Here is a 19744-nt window from a genome sequence, read left to right on the forward strand (position 1 = left end):
TATGAGTACTGTTGGACTTGTTAGTATTTCTTCTTTGTGTATATAATGTTTCAAGAACTGTTGATGGCTAAATGTCATTTTTATACTTTTTGGATTCATAACAGTTCAGTTAAATTCAAAAACAATTAATAATATTATGTATCTTAGAAATAGCTGTCATGTATCTGGTGGATATGACATATTGTTAGATATTTTAAGTTAAAAGTTCTGTATGCAGGCCAAGTTGAGAAAGATGAGGAGCAGACTGTTTTACAGACAAGCAGAAGGATAGAGTAGATTTATGACAAAGCATATTACCATAATGTAACCATGCTTGGAAAACTGTGTGGCGTCTCAACTCAGAAAAATAAACCAGTAATCAGTAGCCTATCTCAAACACTTTTTTTTTTTTTTTTTGCTTTATTTATATCTGGTTTCCTTCTGAAAACAGCAAGACAACCCGACAAGCTAGAAGATATTACCGCTAACTACTATGTACCCAAGGCAGTTTTCCCAGATCCTTGAGGGCAGCTTAGACATATTGGCTCTTTGATTTTTAGAACTTAAGCAGGAATGAAAGCTCTCCATAAAGGGTCATTGTTTTCAAAATGGAGCTTTCTAGACTGGAAGGAAAGAAGGCTCTCAAGAATGACATCAGCGGTGGGAGGTGTGGGGGAGGATCCCATGGCCTAGGCCCGGTAGGGAAGTGGTTTGTTTTATCCACCTTCACTTAGCTCTGCCCTAGTCAATTGGAACCAACTGGACATCAACTTTTCCTTCATAGAAGTGAGGCTCGTTGTGGTTTGTTCTTCCACTGTGGATTTTGTGGGGGCTTATTGAGGGGGGCCTGTCAAGGACTTTAGGCCTGTCCACACAAGGATTCTCCATGTTATTTTTATGGGAAGAGGTCAGATTCAGCCTTTGTAATTCTTTTAGTTTGACTCAAACAAGCACTGGAGATTTTCCTTTTATAAACCTGTTTTTTGAGATGGGGTCTTTCTATGTTGCCCAGGCTGGCATGTAGCAGTTATTCATAGGTGCAACCACATCATTCTACAGCCTCAAACTCCTGAGCTCAATCAATCCTCCTGCCTCAGGCTCTCCAGTAGCTGGGACTACAGGCATGCACAACTGTGCCCAGCTTCCTCTTATAAATAGGTTTTCAGTTTGCAAAGAAATGAGTGACAGCTTATTGCATTGATTCTAACAGTGCCATATCCTCAGGTATTGGAAAATTCCACCAGTGGTCGGCATAATGAGTCATGATGTCCCATGTGGGGCCTTAACCACAGCCCCTATGATCCTGGTCCAGTGGTCCCCCCACCACGCGTGAGTCATACGTATGAGGATGTAAGCAGCTCTTGTGTGTGGGGAAACCTCCCATATCCCACTGAGGAGTCTCTGTTTGAGCTACTCCAAAGGGATCTCTTGGTGGCTTCACAGAACAGTCTTGTTGTTCCCACCTCAGTTCTTATGACATTGTCCACAGTAGCAATGTTCCTGGCTGTCTTTACACAGTCTTACTTTCCAGGAGCTCCAAAACCTCCAGGTCTCTAGTCTAGAGGTAGACCTGGAAATGACAATCGCAGGCCTTGGGAGGCTCGCTTCAGATTCTGAGGCAGAAGAAAAGTGTAGAGAGCACACTCCTCTGTTGGCCTCAGATCTGGGGCCAGGACACTGAGCCTGCTATAAATCCCCAGCTTGAGGAGTTTAGTTTGCAAACCATGAGGCTACTATAATTTGCTCTAATATCTTTCCCTTGCTATTGATATTAATTAGCCTTACCCCAGACTCAAGGAGAAGCAGAGAAGAAGCTATTTACAACTTCCTTTATTATTGATCAACTCAGAACCACATTCATTCAGTGACGTTTAGATGCTGAACACTGAGGAAGACATCGTGGACCAACATTGGAGAAAGTCTTTTGCAACTGCTGCTGCCGCTGCTGCTTTTTTTCTCGAGAATTGAGAATTTGGGTCCTGGAAGAACTCACAGAGATGATTCAGTCCAGTGGTTCCCAATGTTTTAGAAATCACCTGGGGGTATATTGGAGAAGAAGGGACCCTGATTCACTCACAGAAACCACTAGGTTTTCCTGTTCTATTTATTGGACTTGATTTGGAAAAAGAGTTCTGCACACCAACATAAGCTTGAAATGCAGCCTTCTTATTTTACAAAGGGGGAAACTGAGGTTCATGGGCCAGAAGGAACTTAAGATGAAAATTTGGGGATTATTTCCCCTTCCATGTTTGGCTGTATCCCTGTAATATTTTCAGTGCTATTTTGGGATTCATATTCGTATCAGTTATCAGAGATTGTTTCCCCTGAGTAAATCAATTGGACGCTATTAGCAAGGGAATTGCATGCTGTACATTTTACCTTGTCTTAGAAGAAAAGTTCCTATCTCCTGTTTGCATATCTTTTATGAAAACAATTTAAACTGCACCTGTTTAAACCTTTCCACAGAAATGTCTGAAAGGTAAACAGTTGGTTTGGGAGCAGCTATAACGTGGCATTGTTTAACATGGCAGCTCACTGATGGTTGTCTTTAATTATGGCCGTGCTGTCAACCCCTGAAGTCCCCGCTCTTTGTTGTAGATCCGATATGACGTTTGAGGTTTTCAAAGCTGCAAAGATGAAAGAATCAACAGTCAAATATTGCTCATTCCGATATGCTTAAGGAGAGAGGAGGGGGCACTGCCCATGAGGGCTGCAGAGCCGGGGAGGGAATGCTGGTGCCCTCTGCTTTTGATGGCAACCCTGAGTGGGGAGCCTGGTTTACTCTGTTTGTAAGGGAGCAGGGCCAAGGCTGGAAGAGACAGAATGATTTATTCAGTGATGGTAAACAAGTGCAGGGTCCAGGCTGCCGAGCCGTGCAAGGCTGGTGGGAAAGCTGGCTGTCTCTTGCCCCCAGCAGTTTGAACATTAAAAGATGTGAAGCTCAAAGCAGACCCAACAAGGCTTTCTGGAACCTCCCCCCAGCCCCTTCCATTTCCTTTATCTTCAATTTGCCAGAGCTGTGTGTCCCTGGGCCATCACATAATGCTGCCTTTCAGGGCATTAATTGTGAGTTGGTCCCATTTCAGACCAAAGGTAGCCTTTTGGGGGCCGCTTCAGTCTTGGCTCCTGTTATGGCTAACATGGGTTCCCACTAGCCCTTTTCTTAGACAGAGCTGTCCCATTGCATATGTGCCTGACAGAGCAGCCTCCTGCTCCTGCAACAAGATGCTTGTGTTGAAGGGCTGTGTCTTCAGAATCTATTTAGGTGGATGAGCCACCTCTGCTGGGTGACCCTCCTGACTGGGGACTTGCTTTTCCACTTCACTCCCAACTCCCACTTGAGAGGCATTGTGGTCCAGTGATGGAGAGCACTGGCCTTAGCCAGGCTGCCAGGATCTGAATCCTGGTCTTGCTACTCACTAGTGATTTGGGGCAAGTTTCTCTGGGTTTCAGTTTCCTCCCTGTAAGATGGTGGTAACAGTAGCACCCATGTTGTGGAGTCATGATGAAGCCTATGTGACTTAATATTTAGGATAGTGTTCAGCATGAAGCAGGTGCTATAAATATATATTTATATATAACACAGATAGTGCATATTTATATATAATATACATATATGCTATACAATTTATAATACGTAATTTATATGTTCACACAATTATAAAAGTAAGTTTAGCTGATCCAGTAAGCACACTATAATCTGATTTATTTCTGAGGAGAGCCATCTTAGGAGAGCCATCTTAGCCCCAGAGTAGAGATAAATCTTCCCTGTTGTCCATCTATTTCTTTCTTTCTTTCTTTCTTTCTTTTTTTTTTTTTGAGACAGGGTCTTGCTCTGTCACCGGTGGGGGAGTGCAGTGGTGTGATCTCAGCTCACTGCAAACTCTGCCTCCTGGGTTCAAGTGATTCTCCGACCACAGCCTCCCAAGTAGATGGGACTACAAGTGCGTACCACCACGCCCAGCTAATTTTTGTATTTTTAGTAGAGATAGGGGTCCACCATGTTGTCTAAGCTGATCTGGAGCTCCTGGGCTCAAATGACCCAACCACCTCATCCTACCAAAGTGCTGGAATTACAAGCATGAGCCACCATACCTGGCCTTATCTATCTATTTCTTAAGTATTTCAGCTTCTGCCACCTTCCCTCTGCTCTGTAAGTATTCCTAGGCAACTGATACTTGCCCATTAACTGTGAACACCCATGTGATTGGAGGCCAGATCCCGTCTTAATCATGGAAACTTTTCATCTCTGTTTTCTCTGTCGTCAACCAGTGAGGATGGGGGAGGTACCTGTGGTCAGCTTGGCATGGTGCAGCCTGCTGCAGGGTTTATAGATGTAGGATCAGACACAGCCCCTACCTTTAGAGAACTTTCAACCAAATTGGAAAATCAAAGTGAACTCTCATGAAATATTTAAGAGCAAAACTCAACTGGTTAAAGAGATTAGCCAGTTTATTCACTATCTTGTCACTATTTCCAAGGAATAGACTAGCAGTATCTGAAAGGATGATCTAGAGAAAAGGCAGAAGATGCTTTCTGCCTTGGAGATGGTTGAGACCAGTGCTAAAGGTTACGGTTTCACAAGAACTTGGCTATTATGACCTTGAGCCAGAAGGGAAGGGATCCAAGTAGGAATAAATTGGCCTGCCCGTAGGAATAAGGGGAGTTCACATTTATCTAAGAATAACTGTGATCAGAGCACCCAGCTAAATGTATGTCTAATATCATTTAATTCTCCCAGCCGGCCTCTGGAAAAGGTGGTATTAAACTATTTTTTTTTTAAATAAAGGTAGGAGAACTAGGGTCCCGTGAGAATAAGTAATATTTTAAAGTATCATAGCTATTAAGTTTGCAGAGCTGAGAAATTTTTACCCGAGTCAGCATGACTCTAAAATCTTGTGCTCTTTTCACTTCTGTAAGAAAGGGGCCCAAGCTACTGTTTTTCTCATTTCAGTTTTGGATGAATTAAGTTAGAAAACATTTATATTTGACCCCTTTCGCCCTTCTCCCCCACCCCAATAAAAGCAAGAAATAACTACCATTGCCCACCACATTCTCCTCTGGGACCAGTAGAGAAAACAGTGATATTATCAGCAAAAGCCTAATTACACTACCCACGGAAAACAAGAAACCTCCCAAAATCATGTCCAAGCCAAGCAAAGCTCTGGGATAAATTCCTGGGACATTCAGCAAGAGCAACCTAAAAGGACTTTTGAGTAGAAATTGAAGCCAAATAAAAACACTGCTTGCTAGCGCTGGGCCCATAAACAGTATTGGAATCGCAGAACTAGGGCTCCGTGCTTAGAGTGGTAGCCAAGCCAGCCTAGGCTCTGCTGTTGTAACAAATTAACCCTGAAATCTCAGTGGCTTAACACCACAAGGTTTTGTTTCTTGCTTACCTTATAGGCCCAGTGAGGGCTGGTGTTGAGGGAGCCTGGCTTCATGTAGTCACTCAGGGATCCGGCTGTTTGGAGGCTCTGGCATCTTGTGGCTGTACCATCTGGACCGTGAGACCTCCAAGGTTGCATGGGAGGGGGAGTGAACTGAATATGGCTTCCCACCCCCATAAATTCATGTCCACCTGGAACCTAAGAGTGTGACCTGATTTGGAAATAGGTCTTTGCAGATATAATTACTTGAGATGAAATCATACTGGATTTAGGGTCCTAGATCCAAAAACTAGTGACTTTGGAAGAGAAAGGAGGAGATCTAGACACAGAGACACACAGAGGGAAGGTGACCATGCGAAGACAGGAAGAGATTGAAGTGATGTGATGGCAGGGTGATGAAGCCGGAGATGCCAGGAATAGGAAGAGGCAGGGAGAGAATCTCCCCTAGGGCCTTTGGAGGGGAGGTGGCCCTACTGACACCAGGTTTTAGATTTGTTGTACCCATAAAAGTGGGAGAACACATTTCTGTCATTTTAAGTCGTTTGTTGTCATGGCTATAGCAGCTAGTATGGGAGATCCGTACTGTGATGTTTTTAAGGCCAGGCCTGGGAGTGACTCACATCCCTGTTTTGCTGTATTGACCAGAACTCAAACTAACTATAAGGAAGAATGCCAGATGTTACCATCTGTGTGTGCAGGAGAAGCAGTGAAACAGGATTTAGTGAGCACGTGCTCATACTCGTACTTTGGGTATAGTACTGGGAGTAAGGGATGGAAAACCTGGAATAGAGATCTACCTGCAGATAGAAATGCTTTCAGGAGCCATCAGGGAGACCACAGGGTCACTGCAGGGCAAAGCAGGACAGCAATAGGCTGGCATCAGCAAGCTGGAGGACATGTCTCTGGAGGTGAAAGTGGGCTATCCATAGTTGACATCACAGCCCATAGAAATGAAAGAGCAGGGTCAAGCAGAGAAGCAGGAACCCACCCCAACAGATTGGGGATGAACTGCACGTTCTGAGGCCAAAGAAGAAGGCATAGGTACTAGGGCCAGTGGGGCCACATTGCCCCTCATCGGACAGCTGCTCAGAGGTTGCTTGAGAGCAGGCGAGTCTCCCTGGCTCCCCTTCCTGGGAGAGCATTAGGATAGTCTTGCTCATCTCTGTCACTAGCCAGCAAATGTGGTGTCCAGCCTTTCATCAGGGGTGTGTTTTAAACCACGGGCTGTATGGCAGCAGTTTCAAGCTCAAACTTGCCATTGCCTAAAAGAATAAGTCTTAACTCTTTAGTATGACTGGAACCTCCCCTGATCCCTGCAGAGCATGGTGATCTCTCTCGAGCCTCCATGCCTTTGCACCTGGCATCCTCTTTCTCTGAAGTGACCCACTCTTCCTTTTCCACTTTGTGAGGACTTGCCTTGATATCACTGTAGCAGAATCTTCCCTGACTGCCCCAGGTAGTCATCCTTTCCTCGGTGGCCGCCTCTTTGGCCTATGTATTTAACTTATATGGTGCAGCCATATTGAAATCATTTATTTGTCTGTTTGCTCTACTTAACTGAATTTTACATTTTTCATTCACTTCCTTGTCCAGGTGCCTGGCTCATCATAACCTCCAATACATTTTGTCACAGAAGAAACATCATTTTTACCAGGTACTCCTTTCAGACAGCTGCAGAAACAACCACAAGTAGTTCTCAGGAATGGAGATAACATGATGATCATTGATTATTTAATTGGTTATTGATTTATTATTCACTATGAGAAATAGACATGGGAGAGATAAATAAGGAAAAAGATCAAAATGGGTTAGAGTATACCATTTGTGGAGAACAACAATAACAACACCAAACATTCCGGTATTGATTTAAGATTTATAAAGTGCTTTAATGTGAAATTATCTTATTTGTTCTCATTGTAACGCAGTGAGGGAAGCAGGGCTATAACTTTAAATCTTTTTGCTGATACCCCTCATGGACGATTCGATTTATATGCCAACTAGTAAGCAAAGAGGAGAAGAAAGGAGGAAAAAAGAGGTTTAGGTAAGAGAAAGTTGCTTTATTTAATTTTTCTATGTTTAATACTCACAACTAATTCTGCGAGGTCAATTTCGCCACCCCCATTTTGCAGATGAGGTCTGCAAAATGCAGAGGGTTGAGGTGGTAAAGTAACTTGTTTCAAATGCCCCAGCTGATGATAGTTGAGATTGGATTCACACTCAGGTTTTCTCTCTCTCTGAAGCCCTGGTCACCTGTTTGGCCCTGGCGTGATGGGGAGAAGGTTCTGGCTGTCTTGGCTATCTCCTGCCTCTCCCTCTCTGGGTAACATGTTTGAGGATCACAGCTACAGCTTTTCGGATACCCTTTCCCTTGTGAAGCATGTGAGACCCAACATTGCATCTCGGCAAGATTTAAAAGGAATTGTTGGTGACATGCTGAGGTATTTTCATTTTGTTCCTGAAAATGATTAATCTTGAGGCTTGTGAAGGCCTTTGTCACAAATAGCCTTCCTTAATCCATAATTTTCCCACTTCCCTTTAAGGTAACATTTTGCATTTAAGAAATAAAAACAAGCAAAATAATCCTGCTGTGAGAATATGAATGCAGTGTTTGTGTGTGTGAGTGTGATACTGACCAAGGTCTAAATTCACCTGAAATGAATTAGAAAAAACACGTTTTTAAAATAAGCACAGTTTGTCTTTTTTGCTCACTCTTCCTATTTGTCAATCCTGCCTCTTCCTTTTATTATTATTTTTTCTTCTTTCTCTTTGGCAGATGGGATGGAATTTTTCTGTTTTGTTTTTTACTGGTGATTTTTCACGGGATTCTTCCACTTTATATTTAGTCACTTACCATCCCATGAAGCAGAAAGCAGGCCGGTACTTTCAGCCCGAGGTTGGCTGGGTTGCTGTGATTCAGGATGGAGAGACATTTTTCCCTCGGACTGGGAACAGCATGTTCTGAGCTCCTTTTGACTTCTAGTCCTTGGTGCTCCTGCAGTTCTAAGTAGGGTCAACATAAAGCTAGGCACTTGTGAGAAGGAGACTGGGGCGAAACTGCAAGCAGATGCCCTTTGCTGACTGTTGAAGAAAGAGGATCTGGCTGAGAGACCCACAACTTTCACTAGTTGAGAACCTTTAGCCAGTGCCTGCGTGCATGTGTTTCAGTTTTATTCTTTTTCCCTTGCCCCTAGAGCCGTGGAGTACCTGCTGTTGCTCTCATGCCTCTTGCCAACAGTGGCATCTGCTCAGTGTAGCCATCAAGAATTTGAATGTCAATATCTTTGCCTTGAAATGAATGGAAAAGTATTTGTCACTCAGCAGCAATCATTCTTCAAATAAAAGGTTAGCCAGACAGGGCCCTTAATCAAAGAGTCGGTCTTTTCTGTCAGCAGTGCCTTTTAAATAGCGATGATGAAGGCTGGCTGTCAGGGTAGGACTTGATGAGCGAGATGATTGATCTGCATAAATCATTTTCTTTTAACATTGTCAGTGAAGAGTAAATTGGTGGGACATTTTGGGTATTAGCTGTGTTGAAATTAATATGCAGTATCCTAGGTGTGTCCTCGATCACATAGTCCTCATAAAAGAAGATAGAAATTAAAAGGAGGCTTTTAGGCGTGCATTGTTCTAATGAGAAAGTTGCACCATTCTTACTGCTGTGGTCATCATCTTGCATGCTAAATTCGGAAGTTGAGTGTGTAGCACATTTTACAAGCTCCAAAAGGAATCTAGTTGATTTGGGAATTAGCTAGAGTCAGTAGCATTTAACAACCAGTAAATCTGTAAAGACTTACTGCTCCGAGGCAAAAAAAAAAAAAAAAAGCAAAAAAAAAAAAATCTGAGAATGGTTTCTGGTTTTACAGGATAGGGTATCTCCTGCCTAGCATGCTGTTGTAGAAATAGCCTCAGGTTTAGATTAGGCTTTAGCTTGAATCCACCTGCCATCCCTCTAAAGTGAGTCTCCTTGACCATGATGTAAGTATTAACCTTTTTGAGTCTGTTTCTTTGTCTCTAAAAATGGGATATCATTAGTTACCTTGGGTGGGTTTGCTTTTGGTATTAAACAGCAATCTAGGTGAGAACACCAGGCACATTGCCTGGTACGTGGTGAGCAACTGCTCAATAAATATTCATCTCCTCCCTTTCTTTCAGTCAAGTGAAATGCCCCAAACCAGCCAAGATGTCAAGATTAAGGAAATCCCCTCATGGTCAAAATAAACAATACATTGCCTGGTTTGGGTCACTTCTGTATTTGCTAGAATATCTTATGGCCATGTTTGTGTCAAAAACATATTTCAGCGGGGCAGAAGAAATAGCTAATTGCTAAATACCGAAAATAGGGAATGAGGTGGAAGGAATGAGAGAAAAATATGGCCAAGGACGCTTGGTTTTTCTTACCATTACATTCTAGATGATGTGTCTGGGTTCACATTATTAAACTCTGGAGTGAACAAGTGAAACCGATGCAATATCATGTTGGGATTAAAAGGAGGACTGGCGGAGCCAGATGACTCCGTTCAGACCCCAGGTCTTCCACTTAATTGCTATGTGACTGCAGGTGAGAGAGCTAATTGCCTCCTCAGCTTCAGTTTCCTCACCTATAAAATGGGGATAGTAATAGTAGTTATCTCACAGTGTTGTTAGGATGATTGAGTTAGTATATAGAAAACAAAGCATGTAAAAGAGTACCTGGTATGTACATGTTGACTATGATTACTATGAATGATCAGCTGGTTAAGAAAGGTAAATAATGCTCATTCAAGTGGGTCAAAAGTATCAAAGGAAGAAACATGTAGATATAGAAGTGCATGAAAATGGTATCCTGGAGTGAAATACTTGTTTCGTTTTGAAGGAACTTGCCTGCTGGGGGAATTTGAGCTAGGATGATTCTAAAAGCATCCGTATTGTAGCAAATAGGTTTTGTAGGGTCTTCGGGTAAATAGTCTTTACTTTCTGTGCTGAATGCAAAGGTTAAAGGAACATGGTCTTCCCTAGCCAGATTCTCCATATGCCTTCTGTAACAGTAAAGTCCATTTCAATCTCTGTTTGTGGGTGCATGGCATGGACACGCAACAGCCTCTGTAACATGAGCGTGGCATGCAACCATGTGAATTCCTGGAGATTACTGGAGATTTGCATTCTCTCCATTCTTAGAGATTTGCATTTGTTTTCCTCAACTTGCTTTTAGCTCAGCTAATTGCTTGTATGTAAGCTTTGTGTTCCTCTTTTTCTCCCTGTCTTCTGAATTTATTCTATTTTGAGCTTTTGGTCTCCTTCTGCATAATGAGAGGAGTTGGCAGAAGACAATTCCAGATAAACCTTCACCAAAACTAATGATTCTGTGGAAGTCCTTGAAGGGGTCGGGAGGCAGCAAAGCTCTCTCTATTCCCAGGTGGGCCCAGGGTGGAGATGTAAGACCTCGCCAACCTTCACCCTGTGGTATGCCACACTGAACACTGAGCATGGTCACTAGGCTGTTTTTGAGAAGAGATTGTGAGCTGTCCTCTTCCCGGGGCATGATGGCTATATTTGAGATTTTCTGGAAAACATTCTCTGCCACTCTGGCTTGCAATGCTCTTGGGCTGCAGGGGTTGTAAAATTGTGCTATTAGATTTCGTTCCCGATTCCCTCCTTATTAGTTAAAGCATAGCCTATGTTATCTAACTGGCTACTTAATGGAGTCCACATTGGGTGTGATATTCTGTTCAAGATTAATTTCAGGTAATGAAGATCTGAAACAAGGTGTTTAAGAGCCCCACTAATGTTTCATTTACAGCAATCTATCAAAACGATAGATATTTAGCCTTCTTTATTGGATATGAAACATTAACTTAAAGCCAGAGCTGCTTTCTGTTTTAAATACCCCTGCCTTTGATTTTATCAAACATCGTGAAAAATCTGCTACCACCTCCCAGAGAACACATGTCATGGACTTAGCCTTACATTACAATTCACTGGCTCCTTGGACAACTGACCGACCCTAGCTTGGACCCTGCTTGGGCCTTTTCATATAATGAGTAGAATTCACAAACAAATATTTATCGAGTACATGCTGTGTTCAAGGCACACTAGACATTGTGATGGGGGCACACAGTGGACTCAATCTCACTGCATGTGAAATGCTAGAAAAGAGACATCTTAGCCCAAGGGGCAGCCTTGTTACTCCCAAGTCAGTTATCACTTTTTTCAGTTATGAGCAGATGATGCCTAGAAAAATCTGGGCTGCTTCTCCTCAGAACAACTTCCCATTTTGGGCAGTATGAAAAGCATGGGTTTCCATCAATTCCGTCGAGTAGGTGGAGTCTTTTGCTCAGCCTTTAGGGGCTCACCATTGTCCAGGAGTCAACGGTTGGGTATTTGGGGCTCCAGAACAAGGGTTCAGGCACCTAACTGGTATCTAGCTAATATTTATTGATGCATTTTTCAGTGAAAAATGAGCAATCTGCACTTTTCTTTTTCAAGATTTGTACTCATGACTGTCCAATATTATCCTTTCCCCTCTCTAGTTTTCTTTTCTTCACTATTTTTGTTGTTCGTTGGGAATATGCTGGTTTAAGACCAATTGTGTGCCATTTTCCTATATGGTATATATTCTTTCTGATTTTTTTTCTGACCCAAATTATGTCTATTCTCCAGGGCCTGGCCAAAGACCTATGTCCTCCTGACCATATTCTCTGTGAAGTTTTTCTTCTTTTCCAGGAAGAATTTTGCTTTTCTTCTCTGAATTCATAAACATTAAGGTTTGAATATACATCCAATGCTTGAACATAGATGGTGGTTCTCTAGAACCATATTTTTATCTATGTGTAATTCATTTTCCTTTTAAGTTACAGCATCTTTAAGAATAGGGACCTATGGTTAATATCTCTTCCATAGTACACACCCTACTTTTGGGCACACAGGATGTACTAAAAGCCTGGTGACTTGACCTGGTCTACAAGGATGACTCCTAAATGGACTTGGCAGTTATTTTGTGTAAGAAAAGGCAGAAGAATCACACAATTGATTTTACAGTGTGTCACTCTCAGTGTAGTGTTTATGACCACCTTGGGGAATGTGACCATGAAGCCCCCATTAGATTTGTCTGTGCTGTCCCCAAGGACTTCACCACCAGGTTGCTGTTTGCAGCTCTCTCTGATAGTACATAGTACATCTGATAGTACAGCTTTGAGTGTCTCCATCTTTTCTGGCTCTTCCCCATGCTTGGTGGTGGTTTGATATTCTGTTTTGTATTTCTTTGCCATCGTCTCTGGGGTCCCCTTAATTGGGACACCTTAATCACGGAGCCCCTTCTGCCTGGGTGGGGGGCTGGAGTTCTGCTGCTTTCCCTCCCTGTTGTCAGGTTTCCTGGGTGTTCCCTGGGTTGGAGACGTCAGCATGGCGGCACATCCTGTGCTCTCTGCATTACCTATAGGATATTTCACCGAAGGCTTATCTCAGGAGGCGCCTGAATCTTATTTGGACAGAAATCTTTTTGGCAGTTGGTGAACTTGGTTGGATTCCAGTCTGTCCCTTTCATTGTCAGGACTTACCATGGTGTTGATTTGTGTGTCAGACCTGTCATTTCTCTTAGTTTCCCCCAGATCCCCCACCCTCATGACTTGTGGATACTGTTGCCAAAATCAAGGGCCCAACCCCTTGACCCTCTTTGCCTTTTAAATTTTGTAAATAATACTGTAATAAAACATTTTTATTATAACAGATACAAGTAATAGAGATGTAAAGCAAAGTCTGAAGGTCTCTGTTTTAAGTAGTGTGTAGTAGAAAACCAAAATCATAGCCAGGCGCAGTGGCTCATGACTGTAATCCCAGCACTTTAGGAAGCTGAGGTGGGCAGATCACTTGAGGTCAGGAGTTCAAGACCAGCCTGGCCAACATGGTGAAACTCTGTCTCCACCCAAAAATACAAAAATTAGCCAGGCATGGTGATGTATACATGTAGTCTCAGCTACTTAGGAGGCAAAGGTAGAAGAATTGCTTGAACTGGGGAGGTGGAGGTTGCAGTGAGCCAAAATTATGCCATTGCACTCCAGCCTAGGCTGCAGAGTGAGATCCTGTCTTAAAAAAAAAGAAAAAGAAAATCAAAACAACAGTGGCTTAAAATGGGAGTTTTAGTTTCTTTTACAAAAGGGAGCAGATCAAGCCTCTTGTGTTAACTTCCTGGGGTCAACAGACCACAAGGCTTCTTCTGTTTGTATCGTCATCCTTAGCTATGGCTTTCATTTTCTAAGATACTTCATGATATAAGGTAACTGCTGGAGTTCCGGTCGTATCATCCAAGTTTTAAGCCAGAAGGAGGAAGAAGGGGAGAGGAAAAGAAAAGGCACAAGCCAGCTAGTTGTCCATCCTATTTTTATGCAGGGACTAATTTGTTTACATTGCTCATCACTAGCCAGTCATGTGCTAAAGCCAGCTCACCCTAGGTTATGAAAGCCAATTGTTACATTTGCTGAAGTTTTTGCAAGCCATTGACTTGAGTTTGGTGGCTTGAAATTGGCCATAGCAAAAGAATTTACACAACAGAGAGAGCTATTTGTTAACCATTTATGAGATATAGCTGTTCCTGGCTGGGACAGGGGAGGGAAAGTAGTCTTTAACCTGGTGCATTGCCACACAAAATAAAACCACAGTCCTTTTACTAATGAAGAAGAGAAAGTGATAATGAATAAGAAAACACTCTGCTACATTCTCCCCACTTTGTATCCATAGACTGGATCTGCTTCCCTTGGTTAGGTTGCTAACTCTTATCTTCTTTTCAAATTATGCAATAGTCAGCATACTTTTGTATTTGTGTTTCTGCACATGAACTGGCGTTTGTGGACAATAGCTTCTTTGAGGTAGATTTGTAAGTCAAAGAGTATGTGCCCTCTGCTTAACTCTTTATAAAGAACACTCACCAGGTGTCTGGTCTGTTTCCTCCTAATGTAGTTTAGTGGTGATGAGCATGGATTTTGGAATCAGACACCCAGGGTGTGAACACTCATTCAGACACTTCTAACTGTGTGACTTTGGCCAACTTACTTAACCTCTGTAAGTCTACATTTTTTTTTCCCTGTAAAATGGGAGTAGGGTATGCCATCTGCCTCTGTAGGGTTTTGTGACAATAAAATGAGGTTGCCACTACGTAGCACTTGCAGCAGATCCTGGCAGGTTGTAAACCCACAATAAATAGTTAGTAGGGGCGTATGCTCATGGAAAGATACACATGTGTGCAACATACAATGAGAAAAATGAAAAATGAAACTGGGTCTTTAACGTTACATGTAGGGTCAGTATGAGTGGCAGAGATGAGCAGATTCAGATAGGAAAGCAATGGATGTTTAATGTACAAACTGGAAAATTATTCGTTTCACTGACCCCAGGGGTAGGTGTATAAGCTAATTGATGGTTATAAAAATCCCCAAGTAAACCAGGAATGTCTCTGATTCATAAGTGCATATTACAAATATATTTAAAATCATCTTTGTGACTATTCGGTTACATTTATTTAGCACATCAGATGCTTTAGTTGTGGAACTTGACAGAAATCAACATAAATGGTCTTTTTCTCTCCCAACTATGTTGAACATTGCACAGATGTATAGTTAAGTATTTACTATGAACATGCAAATATTGATGTCCCCAAGGCCCATTCTTTGATTTTCAAACTGCTGTTGCTATATTTGGAATTGTTGATTAATACGGGTCTTTGCTCTGATACACAGCGTGTCTGATTTCAGGACCTCTGAGAGCAGCATAAAGAAGAAAAGAGAAGCCGAGGCTTGATATTCATAGGGATGGACAATAATTGAAGACATAAGTGGCTTTGGGAAAATGGCAGCAGGCAACCAAATATATGAGATGGTTAAGGATATGCCTAGCACAGAGCTTTGAACAGGTAGATTTTCAGTCAGTCTTTGCTCCTTAAAAAACGCAGAAGCTATGGAGAAGAAACAATCAGAATGAAAGAATTATTTTAATGCTAGCCTAGGATAAGGTTTCTTAAGCTTGGCCCTATTGACATTTTTGGCTGGATAATTCTGTGTTGTGGGGCCGTCCCATGCATTGTAGGGTGCTGAGCCATGTCCTTGGCTACCCGCTAGGTGCCAGTTGCACGGCCCTCCTCAAGTTATCAAAAATGTCTCCAGACCCTGCTAAATGTCTCTGAGTGGAGGGCAGAATCACTCCCAGTCAAGAGCTACTGGTCTAGAAGAAAGGAAAATTAGATGATATAAAGCAAACAATTGTGTGCTAGACATTTAACCCATTGAGTCCTTGCAACAAACCTGAATTGCAGATGTTGCTAACATCATTTTTGTGGAAAGAGACGTGAGATTCAAAGAAGCTAAGAACATGACCCCAGTTGGACAGATGGGGTCTGAGTCCAAACATGATGTTCTTTTCCTTATATCCCTGTCCTTCCCAACTGGATGATGTAAACATAAAGTATCACAAGAGCTGATGCTGCTCCTCTTCTTGGTTCTGGGCTTGGACTTCACTTTCTTATGAAAACCAAATGCAGTTTTCAAAGAATCGTGGACAACTTATATTTGGGTGATTCATCTGATTTGGCATATGTTTTGTGGAGAACATGAAACAGTCTATTCTCGAGTGGAGGGCTGTTGATAAACAAAGAGATATGTAGTCTTCTGAGCATTTCAAGGGCTGAGTCTCCACAGAAAACTCAAACCAGGTCCAAGGGAAATTATTCTGGGGCAGGAACTATCTAAGAACTGTGATATCCTCTGTGGAGAAGTTGACTTCTGTTGTAATGGTTCTTGCAAATATTTCTTAAACCAAATGGGGGTTTTCTTCTGGGGAACAGTGAGATAAACTGTTTGCCTATTTGATCCTCTGGCAGTTAATGTAACAGGTTTAAAACTCTGGTCTCAGCAGAAGGGGCTTCATTCCAAGCTATGGATGCTAATTCTGTGCAGCGCAGTGTGAGGACAGAGCATCCCACTTTCCACCATTTGGGGAGGTACTGGCCCTTGAGTATGCAATTAGCTGCATACCCAACCAAAAACTTTCCACTCCTATAGGAGAGGAGATTTTTTGGATATGCAACTAATTTTTCTAATTACGGAGTAGTAACAATTATACCCTCCTGTAGCAGCATGTGAATAGTACACTAGAGTCCTTTCTTAAAGGAGTTGGGTGGGGTCGGGGGTCAGGAAATGAAGGGATAAAATTATTGTTAACTCTACCCCCTTGTTATAACATCAAGAAAATATAAACCAATAAAAGAGCTAAATGTTGGCAATCCATAAAGTTCCATAAGCAGTAATAAAGAAAAACTGAAACTATGTTGATATACAACAAAACAAGGTAATTATCATTATTTTTTAATAAAGCCATTTATCATCAATAAATACCAAGGGGAATAGGAAAAATTACAAGCACAACAATGCCATCTTCCATAATTATATCTATTAACAATTTAAAGCATAATTATGTGAGGGAGAAAAACTTTTAAGAAAGCTTTGTGCTGTTTTCTCCACAGAGAAGTCAAATTCTCACATTTCCAGTTATTCAGGATTTTCTAAACATTCCACAATGATTGTTTATGCTTGCTCCAACTTATAGCAGCCCATTTTCTAAGGATCTTTCTAATAATTCAGGCCCTTCTTGCCTCTCTATTACCAGGTTTGCCATCAGCCTTGGAGGAAGGGCTGGGATTCAGGAAAAAGGCGTATATGGTAATGATCTGACCATTTCCTAAATGTCACTCGTCAAGAGGACTTTGTTTAGTTGAAAAGTTGATTTTGGGATTCCAGGGTCTAATTTATTTGATCTGAACTAACCCCAGTTGAACAGCTGCTGTTGCTTAAATAACTGTGTTCCAGGCCTTGGGGTTACAGAAAGAAATGAGGTACTCATGTATTTTTTTAACCATTGAACACCTTACATTCCCAATGGGAGACAGACCTGTGTGCCTTTGGTAGTTAATGGCAGGGTGATTTAAAAGTATGCCTCAGAGCCCACCAGCCAGCCTGGGGTTGTAGCCCAACTCTGCATCACTTGTGGGACCTTACACAAATTAATTAATGTTCAGATGCCTCTGTGTCCTTATCTGTAAAATAAAAAATAGTAATAATATCTGCTTGTAGGTTGTTATGAGGACTAAATGAGTTGATATATGAAAAGTGCTTAGAAAACTGTCTGGCACCTGGTGAATGCTATACTAACTTGTATATATAAATGCAGTCATTTAACCTGATGGGGTGAAGTCCTGTGACTTGGTACTTTGGTTCTGGTCCGATAGCAGTGGTTGGGGTAGTTTGATACTTTGGATCTGGTGCAATAGCAGACTGGTGGTCACGGAAGGTTCTGTGGACAAGAGAATGACTGTCCTGAATCTTAATGGGTGAGAATAATAGGCAAGAGTATTCCACACAGGGAAAACCACAGGAGCAAAGGGATAGCATTCAGAAACAGTAGGATGTGCCCAACTCTTTATAAGCTATGCTTATTAGAGCCTGACACAATTGAGCTGGTGGCAGAGAGAGAGGAGGCTGCAGTAACTGGCAGAGTCTGGTCACAGAGGCTTGACTTTTTCTTGAGGACAGGAGGGCCCCGTTGAAGGATATTCACTGTGAAAGTGATGGTTAGTCAGAGTTTCAGTCTAGATCCATTAGGAAAGTTGTATGCTGGGGTGCTCTCACAAGTGAGAAGTGAGCTGAAGGGAAGGGTTAGGGGCAACTTTTGGAATTTTTATGATTCAGACTTCTGCCCAGTAGGGCAATATTTCAGCAGGGTTACGCATGTTTGTTGGAAATGAACACCTGGACTGATTGATTCTCAGTTTAATTGTGGTAGTCATTAGGACTGTTTGGCAAATATCCCAGTTCTCTACTTCCAGGCACATGTATAAACAAATGGTAGGATTGTATTTTCTGGTCCCCTTGTGTGAATGGGGTCACATGAATAATTCTGGTCCAAGAGTTGTAAGAAAAGTGATATGTTACTTTGGAACCATATCACTGAGTTGTTGCTGAAAGAGCTTTCAGAGGCTGCTCTTTTCTCTCTGTCACAGCGACTAGGATCATTCCAGATAGAGCTGGCTCCATCAGCTGGGTCCTGCAGTGCAGATGACATGGAGCACAACTCCCGGCTGACTCTTGATTAACATGGAGCAGGAGTGAGAAATAAACCATTATGGTTTTTAAGCAAGGGGTTAGCAGACTTTTTTTGTAAAGGGCCAGATATAAAATATTTTAGGCTTTTATTTTATGGACCATACAGCCTCTGTCACAAGTCCTCAACTCTGTCCCTGTAGTGGGAAAACAGCCATAGGAAATACACACACACACGGGCATGGCTGTGTTCCAATCAACATTTATTTATATAAGCAGGCAGTAGGCTGCAGCTGACCAGCAGGCTGACTCCTACTTAAGTCACTGTGGTTTGGGGGCTATTTGTTACCACGGCATAATCAAGCTATTCCTGACTGATACTTTGCCTAACTAGCTTTTCTTTTTAAATACAGGCAAAATTTACATAGAGTGAAATGCACAGATCTTATGTGTGTTATTCAATGATGTTTATAAATGATGTTGTATGATGTTTAATAAATATATACATAATTATATGCTTTATTTTGTATCATAAAACTATTCTATTTTATGACTATATAATAATTTATTCATTTTCTTGTTGATGGGAATTTGGACTATTTATAGTTTTTGGGCATTATGGATAAAGCTGCTATGAATATTCATGGAAAATCTGTGTAGATCTAGATTTTTATTTCTCTTGGATAAATAGCTAGGAGTATAACTGCGAGGACCTGGAGTGGGTGGGTAGCTGTAGGTTTAAATTTATGAAAACTGGCAAACAGCTTTTCATTGTGCTTGTACCATTTATACTCCCACCAGGAATATTTGAGTGTTCTAGCTACTCTACATCCTCTCCCACAGTTAGTGCTATCAGACTTTTGACTATATTTATTCTATTGGGGATGAAACGGTATCACAACTGTGGTTTTAATGTGTATCTTCCTGATGACTAATGATGCTTGAATGTATTTTCAGGAGTTTACTCCCATTTGTGTATCAACTTTTGTAAATGAACTGTTCAAGTATTTTGCTCATTAAAAAAAATTGATTTCTGGTCATAAATCTTCTCCAGATGTCGATATATTTACATCTATATCTATGTTTATTTATTTCAAATTTTTCTTCCAGTTTTTGAGTTGCCTTTTCACTTTTTAAAAATTCTTTTTATTTTTATTTATTTATTTTTAAATTTTTTAATTTTACTTTAGGTGCATACTATATCTTGCATTTCTCCCCATATTATCCCTCCCAATGCTCCCCTTTTTTAATGATATCTTTTGATAAGCAGAATATTTCATTTTGATAAATACCTATTTATCCTTTTTTTTTTTTTTTTTT

At 41.6% G+C, this 19744-nt stretch overlaps 1 protein-coding gene across 3 annotated transcripts in view; it reads left to right on the forward strand.

Annotated features, from left to right (window-relative positions):
- LRMDA (leucine rich melanocyte differentiation associated) overlaps positions 1 to 19744 on the forward strand; it is a 1125425-nt gene that overhangs the window by 344483 nt on the left and 761198 nt on the right. Inside the window, exon 1 of one of the 3 annotated variants that reach the window (XM_037727249.1) lies at positions 8450 to 8711. The exons of the other annotated variants lie outside the window; for them this stretch is intronic. Within the exon in view, the coding sequence (XP_037583177.1) occupies positions 8665 to 8711 (47 nt within the window). The 5' untranslated portion in view covers positions 8450 to 8664. Of the gene's footprint in view, positions 1 to 8449; positions 8712 to 19744 lie in introns of those variants that run through there. 3 annotated transcript variants of the gene reach the window in all.

Source organism: Cebus imitator, unplaced genomic scaffold (genome assembly GCF_001604975.1).
Source record: "Cebus imitator isolate Cc_AM_T3 unplaced genomic scaffold, Cebus_imitator-1.0 Scaffold11, whole genome shotgun sequence".
NCBI lineage: Eukaryota > Metazoa > Chordata > Mammalia > Primates > Cebidae > Cebus > Cebus imitator.